General features: G+C 49.1%; 1 protein-coding gene across 1 annotated transcript in view; it reads right to left on the bottom strand.

Moving 5' to 3' along the window:
• MXI1 (MAX interactor 1, dimerization protein) overlaps positions 1-12,530 on the bottom strand; it is a gene marked incomplete at both ends in the record, with an annotated part of 96,236 nt that extends 83,706 nt beyond the window's left edge. The window contains one exon of the mRNA XM_079722218.1: positions 12,269-12,530. Coding sequence (XP_079578344.1) covers positions 12,269-12,530 — 262 coding nt within the window. The remainder of the gene's footprint in view (positions 1-12,268) is intronic.
• Between the last annotated feature and the right edge of the window lie 6,300 nt (positions 12,531-18,830).

Genomic DNA, 18,830 nt, shown 5'->3' with positions numbered 1-18,830 from the left:
CCCATGTGCCACAACTACTGAGCCCACGTGCCACAACTACTGAAGCCCGCGCACCTAGAGCCCATGCTCTGCAACAAGAGAAGCCACAACAATGAGAATCCCGCACACTGCAACAAAGAGTATCCCGGCTAGCCGCAACTAGGGAAAGCCTGCGCACAGCAACCAACACCCAACACAGCCAAAAAATAAAAAACAAAAACAAACAAATAAATAAATAAATTTATAAAAAATAAAATAAAAAAATAAAAAAATAAATAGATAAATAAAGTGGAATACATTTTCTGGTCTTTTAAATTTATGGAGACCCTCTCCTTTAAATATCTAGATCAAGTTACATTCCAAAGGGATCCAAAGCCTGTTCTGTTTCATCTTCTGTTCAAGGTTCATTCTTCCCTAAGGAAAGGGAAGAATCAACTCCTCTGCTGGTGATGACCACAAGCCATGGGCCCAACCTCGCTACATCACTTTAATTAAAAGACCAGCACAGGTAAATGATCTCTGTTGTATGGGAGTAGCTTCCTTCATTAGGAATGCCTCCCGAATACTTTTTCTCAAATGACATTTCATCATGTGTTGCTGTAGTCATGTATTATTCTCCTTTAATTTGTGGTTATAATCATTTATACTGATAGATTTTGTGACTTTCAGCCATCTCTGGCATATATCCTGGTCAGCCATTGTATGTTGTTCTTTAAAACTGCTCATTCCATGGGTTAATATTTTGTTTAGAATGTTTGCCACCTATATTCAAAAGCAAGAATGTACTGTAATTTTTTGTTGCACTTATCAGGTTTTGGATGCAATGACCTATTCTTTCAAAGTTAAATGCAACTTGATTTTAAAGCCTTAAAAAAATATATTACCAGAGGCCTTCCCCTGCTGCTAAGAAGATGCCCCACATTCTTGACACAACCCTGGGTAACCCTCCCTCCCCTGCCAGGAGCCTGCCTACTGTTGCCCTGCCTCACCACCCCTTGGCATCACCACTCCCTTCCAGGCGGCAGAAACTTGTGGAGGTCACTCTTAGGGCCAGCCAGGCCCTGGACACTAAATCACACACCCAGCCCTGCTGCCTCGTGGCTGAGTTCTCAGCTTCAGGTGCACTATTTAGAATAAAACACCAGGCCTTTGCCTGGCCAAAGATGTCTGTGATCTCACCATCACTTCTATTTCCAGCATTCTGATTCTAGGATTCTGGGATTCTCCAGAGATCCTAGAACAACATGCCTCCACTTGCCTCCTAGCTGCTACATAATGAGAGCCAACTATGTGCGTGGTGCCACTTGTATAGTCAGTTCATTTAATCCTCTACACACCTCTGAGATTCCTGTTTCCCAGATGAGGCCCCAAAAGGTTAAGTGATTTGCCCAAGGTCACATAGGTAGCAAACGGATTCAAACCTAGATCTCCCAACTCTTGGACCCCACGGCATACGTCAGGGTATGTTCCGTCAGACAAGGTCAGACAAAATTGGTTAGGGCAATGGTCTCACCCAGGCGTAATACCATCCACCTAGAAGACTTCAGAAATGTGTAGGAGTGTCTTTCTTTTTTTTTTTTTTTTTTTTGCGGTACGCAGGCCTCTCACTGTTGTGGCCTCTCCCGTTGTGGAGCACAGGCTCCGGATGCGCAGGCTCAGTGGCCATGGCTCACGGGCCCAGCCGCTCCGCGGCATGTGGGATCTTCCTGGACCGGGGCACGAACCCGTGTCCCCTGCATCGGCAGGCAGACTCTCGACCACTGCGCCACCAGGGAAGCCCAGGAGTGTCTTTCTTGAGTGTCACCATGACTGGGGAGTTCTACTGGCATTTAGTGAGTATGAACCAAGGATGTTAAATCCTGCAGTATTCCAGATGAATCTGCTCAAGAAGAACTGTCTCATCAATAGCTCCCTTGTTGATAAACACTAGGTCAGAAGGTTAAAGGCAGAGAACTCATCATTCGTTCAACGAATATTCCTTAATCCTCCATTACATGCTGGGCACTAACTTAGATGCTAAAGAGAACAATGAACAAAACTGCTTGTGGTCTTTGTCCTCACGGTGCTTGTATTCTAGCCTGATAGACAGATGATAAGCAAGTAAAATCATTGTAAACCGTGATAAGTAGGATAAGGGATAAAAAATAAATGAGATGGGGGGTAGCTTTAGGTGGGTAGAGGGATTGGGGCAATCACAAGGGCTGTCTAGGCCAGCTTCTCAAACTTCAATGAGCGCACAGATCACCTGCGAATCGTGCTAAAATGGAGATTTGGATTCAGCAGCTCTGGGAGTCCCATTTCTGACAAGGTCCCAGGAGACACCAGGGCTACCCATCTTCAGACCACACTCAGGTTAAACAGTAAGGGTGACAGCCATGCAGGGAATATGGATTTTATTCTAAGTGAGATAGGAAGGAAACTATTGAAAGGCTTTAACCAAATAAATGACATGAACCCAGTTATATTTAAGATCACTCTTGTTTCCTAGATCTCGATGGAGGAGCGGAAGAGGTTGGACCTACGCCGTTTGACCAGAACCAGCTGGCCCACACTGGCAAGGTGGCAGCCAGGGCCTAAAGCTCATCTGTGCGGCTCACACTTGCCAAGCACGGGCCAGACCAGTTGCCCTACAAGCTCAAGTGCCTTCTGGAAACCTAGTAGAGCCTGACAGGGTGTGGATTCACACCCTTGACATTGTAGCATCCAGAGTATCAGGAGCCCTACTGGTTGGGTGAGTTCCCCAGGGGGTGCTGGGCAAGGTGGCACTGCAAGGGCAAGTGGCAACACCCTAGACCATTGCCTTCCAGAAAAAAGGGCCCTATCTGGCTTCAGTGTCAATGCCTAAAGAGTCCCAGAAGGTTTTGGCTGCCCTCTCTCTGCCCTAGGATGAGTGGGAAGTAAAGGAAGTCGCTCCAGGGAGGCATTCCCAAGGGGACCCTCAGCCTGAACCTCGAACATTCCAGATTCCATTTCTTGCCTCTTGCTCTCTGACACTTCTCTCAGAGTCCTGGAGTCTCCTAGGAAGAAAGAAAAACCTGGTTTTGAGTCTCAGCTCCACTCTCTGTTAGCAGGTGGCCTTGGGAAAGTTAGTTAGCCTTGCTAAGGCTAAGGCTTTGGCTTTCCTCATCTATAAAATGAGGATAATGACAGCACCCTCCTGTTGGATGATTGTTAGGATTTAATATAAAGCACTTAGCATTGTGCTGGCACATAGTAACTGCTCAGTAAAAGGGCACCATTATCACTATGCCTTTGGAAAACAGAGACAACATTGTATTTGTCAGCAGCCTCCTTGGGGACAGGCTATCAGACTCGCAGGACACAGGCAAGTATTATTTACTGTTCTCTATTTGTCTGTCACTTGCACTGGAATAGAGAACTGGAACTGGAGACCATACATACTGCACTTTGGAAGCAACAAGCACAGTGCGTGGCTCCTCACAGGTGTTAGAAATTTTACAGCTGGTGGAAAAAAGGAAAGAAAGTTGCATGCAAGGTACTCAGAGTCTTGGGAGTCAAGAAATATGGTAGAGATGGTCAGGTGTGGTGGAGGTAAGAGGGAGATAACACAGGGACATCATTAGGAAGTTCTGGGCCCCTGTAGAAATAAAAACAAAGGCCACATGTGCTTACACTTGCCACCCATGGCCAAAAACAGAGCAGCCCTGGGCACGCCCTCCATTTTAGTACAACAGTATTAAAATAGTCCCGAATCATCTTTATTCAAGTATCCTTGCTAATGGCAATAAAGACATGGAGTAAAATATCTCCAATAGCAGGTAATCCAAATCCCCTTTTATTAGCTTTAAACTTCCCAATCTTTCTCTCCCTCAGGACACTGTGTTTATCTTTCTAATTTTGCTGTGTTTAAATTTCCTTGGCAGACACTGGAGTTGGATATTAGAGGTATGAGGCCAAGGGCATGTTGTATGGGAGAGCAGGCTTGGTAGGAGCACTGCTATGGACAATCCTCCAAGTGCAGAGTGCCCCCGTCTGTAAAGAACTAGGAGTGGAATGTGCTTATTTACAAGGTTGCTTACACGGTACTTGATTTCCTAAGCTCAGGCAGCTTTAAAAAAAAAAAAGAGTCAGATCTGTAAATATTACAAGGATAAACACAAAACACAAAGGATTTTAAACACCAGGCTGGGGGGTGGCAGGGTGCATGCAGGGAGGGGAGGGACTATTCCTTTTTTTGGAAGCCCGGCATACATTTTTGTTCTATCTGTAATGATGGCTAGAACCAAAGACACAAAGCCCAAGTCAGATGCAGTCCCACATTGTTGGGGTTTACTTTAAGACAACTGAATTTCTAAAATCTGGCACTGCAATAGAGTATAACTCCATGATGGCAGGAAACTGTACTTCCAGGTCCTAGCACAGAGCCTGACATAAAGCAGTGTGTACCCCTTAAATACCAGTTTGATGGATAGATGAATGAACAAACTCACAGAACACATTTAGGGAGAATTCCTGGCATGCAATATAATTCCACATTTGATAAAATTATTTGCCACAGGGGCCTTTTAAAGAAAGGTTCTCTAACCTAAATTTTTAAAAAAGAGATCCTATTTACATATATTTCCTGGAGATGTATTGCTCAAAACAAGGGTCACCTGAACTTTCAAAATATTTCACAAGCAAGGGGCCCTGTACAGCATTCTGCCAAGATGAGGAAGCAAAGAAGGAACCTCCAGCTGGGGAGGATGGTGGCAAATGCCCACTGGTTTTGGCCGGAGAGATCAAGTCAGCTGCTGACAGTTTTAACACCTCCAGCCAGGCCACTCAGGGACAACAGTATCGAGAAAATTACTTCCCTTTAGTTTAGCAGAAGAGCCAGAGAGCAGGTGTCTCTCCCTGCGGAATTGAAGCTTCTCTCCAGTGTGAGCCAAAGCTCCACCCTCCACCCCCAGAAGGAGGCCCCTCTGGGAAGACTTGAATTCCTCCTCCTCGGTTAAGGCTGGGTAGCCATCCTCTCACTGTCATCGCCTTCGGGCTCCACCCACTCCCCCCACCCTAAATGTAAAAGAAAATATTTCTTCTAAATGGTGAATTCAAATTAGCTCAATTTTGAGAGACTATTGAGAATGTTGCAATGACCTTTGCAATAACCGGACACACCCTGTGATCACTAAACCAGGGTTGAGAATTGCTGACTTTATGAGCACCTGACTTGTAAAACAAAAGCCCGGTTTGGGGCTCTGCCTGGGACCCATTCTCAGGCGGCAGGGAACACAGCCCAGAAGGACCTGGTTCTGCCTCTCCTGTGTCATCTTGGGTAAGCCACTGTCCCTCTCTGGGCCTCGGCCTCCCCGTCTATATAGTGAGGATGATGGCTGCTCTGTGACCTCTGGGGCTCCTTCTGGCCCTGATGCTCCGTCTTACCACCTGCCTCCTTTAGAACACAACCCAAAAGGGGAGTGGAAGGCAGAATGGGAAAGGGAAGAGAACTGGTTCAGAAGGCCAGGCTACCATAAACCTTCCCCCATGTCTTCCTGCTGAATATGCCTTTATTCATTCTGCAGGAAGATTCCCATTTTTTGCTGGGTTATTGCTTTTTATACTTCATTTTCTTTCTCTCTCTTTTTTAACTCAAAAACCACAAGTCACCTCCCCTAAACGGGTCATTTGGAAGCCAGCGCTATCAGGGGTTAGGTGTGTCAGGCCTGGCATACTGGTGGTATCTAAGTGAAGACCAAGGCAGGGCAACCATGGGCTTCTCCTCCAGAAACCCAGTTTAAATCAATATTTATCCAACTGTATTTATAGAAAGTGGTGGTGGTAGGGAAGAGGGGGTGGGGTAGGGAGGCAGGGGGATCTAAAACAGAACAAGCCACAATGACTGATGCAAATCTTTGTGGCCAATTCATTGCTGCAGGGCCAGGCTTTTTTAAAAAAGGCAAAAGACCCAGCTTTTGGTGAACCTGCTGTTGGCCCTAGTACCATAGCAACAGCCCCAAGTCCTCTAATATGTCCAGAGGACAGACTTGGGAAAGGCAGTAGGAGGGGGGCAGTGTTTCCTAGGAGCCTAAACTTGAGTGAGGGCCAGCAGAGTTGAACAACTCTGAAAAACAAAAACAAAATCTCTCTGGTTGGCTCTTCTGTCTCCAGCTTCACTTCTAAACCTTTTCTAAGCAGAGTGTGTGCAGAAAGACCCTGGACAATCAACAGGGTGTTACAAACACCTGCTCTGCTTCAGATTATTGGGTGACCTTGAGCAAGTCATTTCACCTCTCTGGACTTCATTCCTTGGCTGGAAAATTCATACACCTATCTATGGTTAAAACTGTAGGCTCAGTCGAATCAGAGGCCTAGGTTCAAAACTCAGCTCTGCCATTATTAACCCTTGGGACCTTTGGGCAAGTTACCCAGCTCCCTGTTCCTTGGTTACCCCCTCTGTAAAATGGGGGTAATAGAAGTGCATATGCCATGGGGTTGCTGTGAAGATTGGAGGAGATAACGCATGTTTAGCCCCATTCTTTACCAAGTATAGTCAGTGCTCGATAAATAGTTGCCAGTGTTGACATTATACAATGCAATTAGTTGCTGCTGCCACCGCATGCTGGCACCCTCTTCATTTCTTTCAGCTGTACCCCCAGACTTCTGCCAGCCATCCTCAGATGAAAACCCCCATTTCTAGGTCCATCAGTGGGACAGTGTTTTGGTCAGAGAGGGCAGGTAGGTGAGCAGCTGTTGTTCTGCCTTGGATCTCGTAGAGCTCCCCCCGACCCCCACCTCCCAAACCAGGAATGGCTCAATTCAGCTTCTCTAACTTCCCAAGGTCCAGATGCTTTTCCTGGGTTCCCTCCACAGGTTACCCAGTCCCTGGGAGATATGGGACTCTGAAAGCCACAACAGTATCCTCAAAAGTCTATTTCTGGCATTTACCTATGGGCAGAGATAATATTTAAAACTGGAAAAAAAGTTGACTCTGAGGAACATAATTTAGGATGCAGAGGAAACAGAAGCCTGATTTAATAACGCTCTTTACATAACTCCACCAAAAACAAGTACATCACTCCACTCCCATCATAAATCAACCCATGGAGTTTTCAGAAAAAAAAACAATTGCACATAGTACATGCTCAATACATATTTGTGGAATGAATGAATGAATGAATCATAAGATGCCTGCTGTACAGAAATGTGACCTAGGTGAACATTAGTTGCCACCAAAGCCCTCAATTTTAGCATAAGTTGCGCTGGTTTCCTGCTCTCTAAACCAGTAACTGATCCGTCTGTAGGGTCACAGCTGATGTAGTTTCATCTCTCTAGGCCTGACCTACCATCTCCTTATAAGCCCTGGTCTTTACAGCCCAAGGGCATTCTGCATTGATAATGGGAGACATCCTCCTTCCTTGGAAGAGATCAGTATTTCCAACTCTTCTCCAAGTCTTCAGAAAGTCTGTCATGTGTCCCCTGGCCTTCAAACCTGATCACTGTGCCATAGCCAGTAAATGACAAATCCAACAAATCAAAGGATGTATATTGTCTACCGTATGCCCAGTGTTATGCAACAGTGACATATACTGAAATACTGTAAGTGATCTTTTCCCTTAAGATGCTAATCTTCTCCCTGTGAGGATAAAGCTAATGCACAGCAAGCAAGTAGAGAATTGCTGATTATCAAGGCTCAAAGAAGTGACTATTTATTGAGCACCTACTATATTCCAGGTACTTTAAATGGAGCACCTCAGTTAGTTGTTCAGCAATGGCAGGAGGCCGATGCTATTGTTATCCTTGTTTTACAAAAAAGAAATGAAACCTCAGAAAGGTTAGGTAACTTGTGCCCAAGGTCACACAGCCAGTAAGCAGTGAAGGGGGAATTTGGGCCCTGCTCTGGGTGACTGTAAAGCTTTCATTCTCTCAACTACCCTGACTTAAGAAATATTCAGGGGAGGTTTCCTGGAGGAGGTGGGAACTGACCTAGGCTTTGAAGGGTAGGTAAGACACAGATAACCCCAGGGGAGTAAGAGAATGAGGGCATTTTAGACAGAGGGAAGAGTCTAAGTCAAGCATAGAGGCATGACTGTAAAGCCTGCTTGCTGGTGGACCTGCTGGACGGGAGCAGAGGAGATTAAGTCAGGAAGGCAGGGTAGGGCCAAATGACACCACACAGCAGCAGCTTACTCTATCAGGAGGAAGAGGCTGCTCTTTGGCCTGTCCATGCCCTTAGGAAAGCACCTCACCCTCAAACCCAGGTAATGCACTCCAGAGAGCCACCCATGGCTTCTACTCCCATTTAATCTTTCTTTTCTATCTTAAGCATTGCCCCAAAGTCACCTTCCCTACAGACTGGGAAGCCCTTTTCTGTCCTGTAGACCTTACCGGTTATAGTAACTTCCACTTGCCTGCTGAACAACTTTTATGCACAGAACACCCTTTTGTGAATTTCTTTCTTATTCCCTTTCATTTTTAACCTTTTCCAAAACAGGAAGTACATATTTTTTCTACTAATCAGTCAGTCCTAAATTGCTATCCCTCCACTGGACCCCAAATGGATATGGGTGATATGTCAGAGGTTATTTATGTATAATTTCTGAATTTGTGATAACAGGGTCACAGTATCCATGATTAATATTTCTGGAGGCCTTTAATTTGAGATTCTCAGGGATTCACATCAGCTGGAACTTTGGGAGAATGTACCAGCATATCCTAAGCAATCCTTGCCTTGCACAGAGCAGTCAATACTGAGTGACTTAATTTGAACACCCCAAGAAAACTCATTATATATACTGAGAATAATTCAGTAGTGTGTACACTCAGTGAGCTCTCCTAGTACGGAAACCTCAAAGATGCCATGAAAAGCAGCTCTGGTGACAATGGAAAATAAGGCAAGCTCCTGCCAAGTAAATACTTTGCAAACGGTAAAAGCGGAACGTGTAAACTCGTGACCAGGGCCTATCGGTGCATTTCGAGAATGTCTCACAGAACCCGAAATGGAGAATTGAGGCTCAACACCCGGGTGAAGAGCGTCCCTTTAAGAAGGGACCGTACCAGCTGGCCACACTAGAGCTCCCCGTGATTTTCTGGCTTGCCTCCTGGCTCCACCCCCCAGTCTCTGGCCTCAGCAACGCGTGACGTCAGAGGAAGCTGAAGCTGCCGATTGGCTGAGCGACGCTGCTAGGTCAAGTCCAGTCAGAGGAAAGAAGTTTGTCTCCATGTGGAAACCATGTGTCTCTAGCTGGGAGGGGGAAGAGGAGGAGGCGGAGAAACTGAGATCAAGTGATTACAGGAGAACTGGCTGAAATGAAAGCGGGGAGATTGTGCACCTGAGCCGGCCAGTAATGCCCTTTGCAGTAGTGACCTAAGAAAACAAACAAACAAAAAAACCTTGCCCAACTAACAAAACTTGAGGCGCCCTCCAATCATAAAAATAATTAAAAAGCTAGGGTCCTTGCTTCCTTCCAAAAACCAGGGACCTGAGAAACGCTGTAATCCTATCGGAACGCCTAGATTCCCCTCCCTCCCCCAACGACTGAATGATGTAAGCGTTTCGGAAAGCGGGGCTCTGAAGCAAAACAAGTCCTGCGCGCGCGGAGGGACCCTCAGTGCCCGAACCCGACGCACGCACGACCCGCCCCCCGACTCGCGTTATTGCTGTGCACACGCGGACCGCCGTGACGCGCAGGCATTGTGTGCAGCGAGCAGAAAACAACGGCGAGCGCCGCCAGCGCGAAGAAGCACCCCTAATAAAATGAGGCAGATGTAGGGCCCGCTGTTTTCCGTACTAGGAGACCGAGACTGGGCGGGAGGCGGGGCGAGAGTGGGGAAAATAAAGTGGCCTCCGTGGGCCGCTCCAATTTTAAGGGGAGATAATAGAGGGCCCTGCGGATGGTCGCCCCATAGTTTGCTGGAGGTCACCCTCGCCTGCGTGAGCTGTTGGGGAGGGGGCAAGGGCCTCGAGCGGAGTTCCCGCTCTCGGGGAAATCTGGGGGCCGCTGGCATCACGTCATGCTGAGCCAAACAGCGGCTGCGAAAAGAGGCAAGAGAGCTAAAAATACTCCCGCGGGGAGCCGGCCGAAGGAGGGGGGCAGCGGGGCCGAGGGGCTGATTACGCACACGAAGTTGACTTCGATTGGGGTGCCCAGGTTCCCGAGCCCCTCTCGGGGTCTTGCAGCGCGGACGCCTCGGGAAAGGGACCAGGAGGAAGCCCCTTGGCTTCCACGGTCTCGGGAGCCTGGCTCCGCTGCCGCTGGCCCGCCCGGTGCGGGGCAGCCCGGCCCAGCGCGCCCGGCCCTCTGCTTACGTGACTGGTGGCCACGCCAGAGCCCCGGCACCGGTAAACAAGGAGGTTGAGGCGGCCGAGGCGGCCGGGGGAGCGAGGGTGGGGGCGGCGAGGTGGGGAGCAGAGGTCTCCGATTGTCTGCGAGTGCGAGGGGCGGGGGGCGAGGGATGCGGTGGAAGCTCCGGCAGCCTGTTTAGTACACCCTTCTGTAGAGGCGGGCGGAGGGGGCCAACCAGGTTTGCCACACACTGCCAAGGTGCCCTCTTTGGGTGCACCCCCGGCCAGAGCCGGCGCCACGGGACAGACTCAGGGGAACAGGGCACCCGGGCCGGGGATAACGTAAGAAATCACGCCCCTCCCCCCTCCAACAAAAGCGAACACACCAAACAAAACCACGTCTTCCCCCACCTCCCCACCAGCTCTGGCTTTTCAGAAACTACCCTACTGACGAATGCACACTGCCCCCACCCCAAAAAAACCCGTGAATAATCGCAAACATTCAGCTACACGGCCGACGATGCGCCTTTCTCGCAACCCAGGCACTCCGAGAAAACAGGAGAGAAGAAAAGAACGCACCACCGACCACGCTACACAAATCCTTGTTTTTGCCTTAAGCTACTGCACGATTTCGCTGCCATCACACGGTTACTTTAACCCCGAAGGCCTGGGGTGTCGGTCAGCTAAGGTGTTTTTGTGTTTGAGGGTTGTTGTTGTGTTTGGGGGAGGGGGGAGTAGGTTGCAAGATCTGACACGTTGCAATCGGACCCTTTCTTTCTTTCTTTCTTTCTTTCTTTCTTTCTTTCTCTCTCTCTCTCTCTCTCTCTCTCTCATCTCATTGATCTTCCTACTTCTTCGGACAGATTAAACAGCCTGCTTTTCTCTACTCTGTCGGTCTATATTCCTCGGCCCCTTCGCCCTTCTCGCGGCTATTATTTGTGAGGACCGTGCTGGAAACGCCGCACACGCGTGCCCCCGTTAACGGCGCTGAGCGACTGCCTGGGGAGGATGGGGGGACCCAGTTGGCAGAGGCAAAAATGAAACAAACAAATACAAAAAGGAGGCCAGGCCGGGGTGGGGCTCCCAGCACCCCCCCCCCCCAAGCATCGCTCTCCACCTGAATCTGGGGTGGGGGGGGAACAGTAGAAATCCACGAGGAAGGCATTTGCCTTGCTCGCCCAGCGCGCTCACTCGGGAGCCGTATCCCGGAAAATAAAAAAAAACGAACATAACAGCCTACACCTTCTTCCATAACTATTGTTTCCTGCGAGATCCCAAAGTTTCCTTCTGGCTGCGTCCCCCTCGCCAAGTTTCCCGGGCGCAGGACGGCGGGTCCGGGGCGAGCTGCTGGCGGTGCTTGGCTTTGCCGGCCTGTTTCTTTCGGGGGGGGGGGGGGGCGGTGAGGAAACCACAGGGCACCAGAGGCGCAGGAGGACTGTATCCGTGGACGCGATGGCCTGAGCCCAGCCTTGCTGCGAGAGGAGAGGAAAAAGCAAAGTAGACAGGAGGGAGAAGCAGAGCCGAGCCAGCCCGAGCCCACGCCGTGGAGGGCTGTTTGGTTGTTGGTGTTATCGTTGTCGTGTGTGTCTGTGTGTTTTCTTTCTGGAACCGCTAAGCTCTGCCTACAGTTTCCAACTTTCGGCTTCTAATCCCCACCCCACCCAGGAACGAGCGACAGAAAAACAACACTTGTCTGCCCGAGAAGGCTCCGGAAAAAAAAAAAAAAAAAAAAAGGAAGAAAGGCGACCTCGAAGAGATGAGCTCTCGGCTCAGTTGTCAGCAAACAACAACACTCCCCCGCTCCTCGGCCCAGCGGTCCTGCCAGCCTCTGGGAGACGGACAGACGGACGCACCGACAGGGCCCCCCCTTCCCCCCGCTCGTCTTTGTTACATCTTTAGCAGCTTTGTGCGTGCGTGTCCTTTCTCCGGTGTCATCGGCTTTACTGCCGAGGGCTGGATGTGTGTGTGTTGGGGGAGGGGGGTCAAGCAGGCGACAGGGGTCGCCCAAATGGGCGAGGAAGAAAGAGCCGGGCGCCGAGGAGGAGCCAGCGCCCCCAAACTTACTTTTGTTTTCTTTCTCGATCTGCTCCAGGTAGCTGGCGGCCTCGAGCAGAATCTGCACGTTCTGCAGAAAAGTGTTGATGTGCTTCTCCATCGAGTTCTCGCTGGTGTTGAAAATGTCCGAGAAGGGGCACCTGAGCTTGGCCCCCGCGAGCTCCTCTGGCTGGGCCGGGGGCTGGGGCGCGGTCACGGCCGGGGGCGCGGCGGGGGCCAGCCCCGCACCCTCGCAGCGCGCCTCCTTGCGCGGCCGCCCGCGTTTGCCCATGGAGGAACCGGGGTCCGCCGAGCTCGTCCTGTTTTGGGGCTGCGCGGCCCGGCCGAGCTCCGGGCCCCAGGGGAGAACCGGCTGGCTGGAGCGAAGAAGGCGCCGAGGCGAGGAGGCGACCTGACTTCCCGAGCCTCGCTGCGTGCAGTTGTGTGTCTGAGTGTGAGTGTGTGTCCGTCTCGCAGTGGGTCTGTGTGTATGGGAGATTGAATGAACCTACAGGACAGACGGAGGCGCTCTGGCGCCTGGGTCCTAGTGCGAGCCGGTCGCCATCGGACCGGTCAAAATAAAAGGTGGAGACAAGCGAGGGAGGGACCGCCCCCTGCCAGTCCCCGCGCACTCCCCGACTCTACCCAAATCTTACCACATTGTAGAGCGTAGGATTTAAACACGAATGGGAAAAAAATACTCGAAGGCTGTGAGCGCACCGGCATAAAAACAAACTACTAAGCTATTTTTTTCTTCACGTAAGAGTAATACCAATGCCTGGCACATAGTAGGTTTCCAACAAATGGGAGCTGCTATGACTTAAAAAATAAAAGCCCAATCCAAAATATCGTCACATGTGACCTCAAGTTCTCTTCCCCCAATGCACGCACACTCACTCACTCACTCACTCACAGACGCACGGGCATCTACCTTCACGGGGCCAAATGAAATCCCCAGGCCACCAAATCCCAGTTACAGATTTACTCACTCTTTCTTTCTCCCTTCGAATGCAAAGTTATTTTCCAGGAAGAGGGAGGAGGTGTAAGCATCTCTCCCCACACTCCTCTTCCCAGCCGTAGTCCAGGCTGTGCAAAGCTCACAGTAGGGTGCCTCCACACCTGGCTCTCTTTTATTTGACAGAAAGGCAGAAGTGGCAGCCAAGGAACCTCCCACCCCTACCCCAGCTGAATTCCACCTTTTGGTTCTGAAGACCCCTGCCCCAGTTGACATTGTTTCGCTGCTACTGCAGACCCAGTGAGAGTCTGCAGGAACCATGGATGCTCTCCAGGCCCGGGAAGGATGGTGGGAGTCAGGGCCCTTTGGGAGTGCCACAGAGAAGGATTCAAGTCCCAGCTCTGCTGCACACAGACTGCGTGTGTGCCTGGGTGAGTCCTATAACTGCCCTTGGCCTAAGTTTCCCCATCCACGAAACCTCTGATAAGATTCGTGTGCTGATTAAATTATATCTGCACTTAGTACACTGCCTGGCCCATAGTAAGATCTTTTGCTTCCAGTATAGACCCAGACAAGAGCCTGAGTCCCCTACCTGCAGCTAAGGGGGGAAATAAGTTGCAAGAAACAAGACTCTTCTGCACTTTGTTGGAAAACATATCTGCAATAAGCCCACCTAAATATTGTCAACTTGCGAGGTCACCTGGAGTTTTCCTCCAGGGAAACCGTTTACTTAGAAGACACAGTGAATGCTGCCCCCTGGAGTTGTGCAACCCAGCCACCCTGCTTAGAGTCAGCTTCACACACGTTTGTCAGGAAGACTTTTCCTGGAAATGGAAACTTTTTGAAAAAAATGAAAGTACATTTCTTTGTAAAAACACTCACTGTGTAAAACAGAATACACACACCCTCACCAAAGTCCTGTGTATTTGTAGTCTATAATAACCTGCTGCTGATATGACAGGAACAATCAGTATTTGGCATTTTAAAGCCAATATATTCACAGTTTGGATCATAATATAATCATACTACACATACTCTGCTCATTTTCCATCTTGATTGATCTCTGCATCCTTTGGCTAGGGTAGAGGAGAAGATCCTAAAAGCTGTGGGGGGCTTCCCTGGTGGCGCAGTGGTTGAGAGTCCGCCTGCTGATGCAGGGGACACGGGTTCGTGCCCCGGTCCGGGAAGATCCCACATGCTGCGGAGCGGCTAGGCCTGTGAGCCATGGTCGCTGAGCCTGTGTGTCCAGAGCCCGTGCTCCGCAACGGGAGAGGCCACAACAGTGAGAGCCCCGCGTACCGCAAAAAAAAAAAAAAAAAAAAAAAAAGCTGTGGGATAAATTACTTCCATCATCAGAACAATTACTTACTATTTGTTCTATTGGAACCACAATCTGAGTTACTCATGCTTAAAAGTCTATAAACGTCTAAGGATTTTAGGAAGTACAGTTTCAAACAAGTTTTAACCAATGCCATTTTGCAAAAACTGATCACCCTTGTCCTAGATGAAAGATGATAGTGAGATGACGAACCACCTAACCCCGGAGAAAACCTTGGTCCCTCTTTAATTCCCCGGTGGAGGCATGGGCCAAATGTGCACATATACAGTACTGTGACCTGCATGTATGTATATACACACGCACCAAGATAGGCACACCCCACACATGAGTGCCAGGGTGGGGTAGGGTGTTTTGTCATTATTAATTTATCCCTGTTTCATCTGTCATAGATCTGCAAGCTTCAGAAAGACCAGTGGGAATCTTCAAGCTGGGCCACAGATCCGACCAAAGCCAAAACAAACAATGGCTTGAAGAACATCTCCAAAAATTGCTGATTTGCACTATTCCCACAGTCAGCCACAGCCCCCGCCATCATTCCCATGGAAAACACCACTGCTGATGCCAAATCAAGTCTTCCCCCCCATCATAGGGGCATTGTTATTTGTTATTATGTGAGTTCTTAGCATCAGACAATGGCACCACAAGAGACACATTGGAAGCAGGAGAAATGCCTTTTTGTTTCACAAAGTCTATGCTATTGTGCCCCAGAGTGTCACATACAGTATAGTTGCATATATTTATTTTGGTAACGTGTCTGTGGAACGATGAATGTGCTAAAGCTCAAAGGTCCTTCCTTATTTTTTTCAGAGTCCATCAAGTGTTAAATCATGTTAGCATCCCTCCTCCCTCACCAACCCCCAATTAACAGATTTCTCTAATAAAGTTGGCCCCAACAGAAAGGGTGGTGTTTCAGAAGTTATATCCTGGGATAGGCATCCAAGATGCTGGGTTACAAGCTCAGCTCCATTCTTGATTACCTTTGCTTCCCAGGAGGAGCCATCAAACCCTCTGCACCTCTTTCTCTGGGGCTTTGACTCCATAAATAAACAGGTCTCTTTGGAACCTTGCTGAGAATTTCTACAGAGAACAGGTAGGGGATGAGAAGGTGACCAGCCTGATAAGAACATGTGAACTCTTTGAAAGGAAAGCAGTGAATTTTTGCAGTGCCTGGCCAGGCCAGCCATGATGCTCCCAAGGGCCCTAGGTGTCTTGGGTGCCCACTCAGTCTGGTCTCGTTTTCTCAACCTTCTGTTTCTTTGTTTGGCCTGTTTGCCTGTTTGGTAATATTTTTCCATTAATCTTGTTTCCATATTAAAGCAAAATCACTCTTTCTTTTTTTTTTTTGCCCCTCTTTTCCCCCAGACTACACTACACTCTTACATCGAAGGAGTTGTTTTGCCTGTAATTATGACTTCAGGTACACAAGCTGGTTAATGACTGAGGCTGTGAAATGAGTTGCCCCCAGACCTCCCCATCCTGCATTTGTATGGGATGCCCTTCCCCTTCCTGGACCACTTTGGCTCTCCTGGGCTCCTTAGCCTTGCCTTTCCTCCTTACCTGTGCTCCCCTCACTAGCCCTTTCTGCCTAAGTCTACCCTCCAACATCTCACTTTTCCTCGGACCTTGTCAGCACAAACCCGTCAGGTTCTCCTCCGCTCTTTGACCTGTGGTCTTTGCACTCAGGCTTGGTAAACACCATCAAGAGATCTTCGGTCCCCTGCATTTCACTTGAGTCCTAATCCTCAGAGTTTTCCTAGACAGATTTTTCCTGGGCATCTTTCCCTTTGGAAAGGCATTGTCCAGCAATGATCTGAGGAGCTGGCTTGGGGCTCCTTCTCTCCTTGGGAGCTATTATCTTGGCTTCATGTTTTAGAAGAAAGAAGTGGCTTCAAGGAAAGCCCGGGAGTTGGGGGTTGGAGACTGATGAGGCACAAGCAGAACGGCAGGAACTAGGAGAACTGTGGGACTCTGCCTCTCCCACTGGCTCCTGCACAGGCTTAAAAGCGCTGACCAGGTCTCCTTCAACCACTCCCCATGCCCCCACCCCCAACCCCACACTCACCAGTGGGTGTAGTAGACATGGGCAGAGGATTAAAAGCCTCTGCCCTACATGGGAGCTCACCCAGACGTCACCTGCTCCTGGGCATTATCTCTGCTCTTCTGGACTCTGCCCTTCTCCGGGACCTCTGAGGTTGGCAGGCTCTTCCTGTCTCAGCCAGCTCCTGGGCTTCCCCTATGCCACGCCCAGTACTTACAGGGTTCATTAGACTATGAGCTCATCGAGGGCAGGGAGTACGCCTCACTTCCCCAGCATCCCCAGCCCCTGGCACCTAGCGTGGCACAAGCGTGACAAAGAAGAGAGGCTTATGCCAGGAGGGTCAAAGGGATGAATGACCTTCCCTTGCCTGGCCAGAACTTGGTGCTGGCCCTTCATGGCTTCCTTGCTCCAGCATGGCAAAAAGAGGCATTTGACACTGTCTGCAAAACTATTCCTGAGTCACTCACTTTAAAGTTTAAATATCAAAATGCTGCCTCTGTAGAGAAGCCAGAAACCCATTGAGCCAGATGGTTGAAGTTCCCTTCCCCAAAAGTGCAGAGACCCAGCCACCTTCTCCCATGTTCTTATTGTTCTACATATCTGGTGACAAGATGGGTCTCCAAGGTAATAAATTGCCTCTAATGGAGAATCTTCCAAAATCACCAGGCAATGAAGGCAGTGGCCTGAGACCAAAGTGGGAATCAAACAGAGCTTACTTTTTCATGTCTTCTTATTCTAAGGTGGAACCTGGGGCGAGGGGTTGGGGGAGTCCTTCAGGCCTCTATTTTCTTTAACATCTCCATATTTTTTTTAATGAATTCAACAAAGATTCTAAATTCAGGTACATTAAGGTACCAGTGTCTGACACTAGCTCAAATATGATCATTTCCAGGGGCATTTGGAAATAAAAGATGGCCAATGCCTTAAGCTAAAGGAATACAGTTCTAATGGTGAAATGTTAGGCATCAGGAGATGGAAGGGAAAGGCAGCGCGCAGGTGGCAAAGGATCTTCTTCCTGATGATGAGCTGATTGTGTGAGTCACTCAGAGCCTCAGTAGTGAAGAACAATGTTTGCCTTGCTGAAAGGGTATATATAAAGGAACTCTGGAAACTGTGTTGTACACATGTCAGGATAGTATTGGGCTAAGAGGTCTTGGATGATTTTCAGGGAAAACTAAAAGAATCACAAAAGGATGGGAGCAAGAGTTAGGACCGCAGAGTTTGGGGCCAGCCGTTCGACTGCACTGTTGTGTAATTTTGGAGAAATAATCTCACCATCTGCAGTGTCAGTGTCCCCACCCAAGATGGGAGAGTTCCACTGGCACGCAGTCTACCTCTTTCCCCCTTTCTGAAAAGCATCATTAATTCATCTTCCCCATGTTCATTCATCACAGACAGGGATGTCACTACCTATGGGGGTTTTGGGTCAGCATGGGAGAACCAGGTGACCGCACTGAGCTGGTAAAATTCTAGCCCAAAGTGAAGAAACTGGCATTTTAGGTCACCCTATCTGCCTTATCTCTGGGAAAAAAACCTGCTTCCCTTTGATATTCCTTTTGGAAAACAAACAAAAAACAGGTGGAGGAGACCCATCTCTGTCTTCAAAGAGGTCTGGGGGACCAGGACCCCTGTCTGTGAACCATTAGACTCAATAATCTGGGAATCAGCGCCCACGTTGCGGGCTACACAAAATCTACAGGGAAGAAGCAGCCCAGAATGGTGCTGCTTCTAGTTCCTGACCTTCTGCCTGGACACCTGTCCACCACCCAGGCTCTCCTCCCCTCTGAAGGCTTTTTTCTCTCTCTTCTTTTTCCACCTCTCCTGACTGAGGCCTGCAGGTTGCCCTTTCCCTTTCCTGACGCAGAGCTCAGTTCTCCTGGGTGAAAAGGTTGATGAGCACTGAAGTGGGTGTATTTATCAGGGATAATAGATGCATGAGCACATACTCAACATATGGATTAATTCATTCCATCAGAAGACATAGTCTCCCACGTGTCAGGCTTCTTCTAGGTGTAGGGACACAGCAGTGAGCAAAGAGCCAAAACTCCCACCCTCACGGGACTTATTTCTTACCTAGGTATACATGTGACATAGGACCAGTGGGATGCATGCAGGTATACACATAAGCACATACATGCACACAAAACCCTTTACTCCCATATCTTTCAGAAAATGAAATGTAAACTCCAAGTTGGAGCCAGAGTAATAGGGATTCATACAGAGGGACTGTTACATCCTTTTATGTATCACAGAAACAGTC

The sequence above is a fragment of the Hyperoodon ampullatus genome, assembly GCF_949752795.1.
Source record: "Hyperoodon ampullatus genome assembly, chromosome: 1".
In the NCBI taxonomy this organism is placed as follows: Eukaryota; Metazoa; Chordata; class Mammalia; order Artiodactyla; family Ziphiidae; genus Hyperoodon; species Hyperoodon ampullatus.
This window is presented reverse-complemented; position numbering and strand designations above follow the sequence as displayed.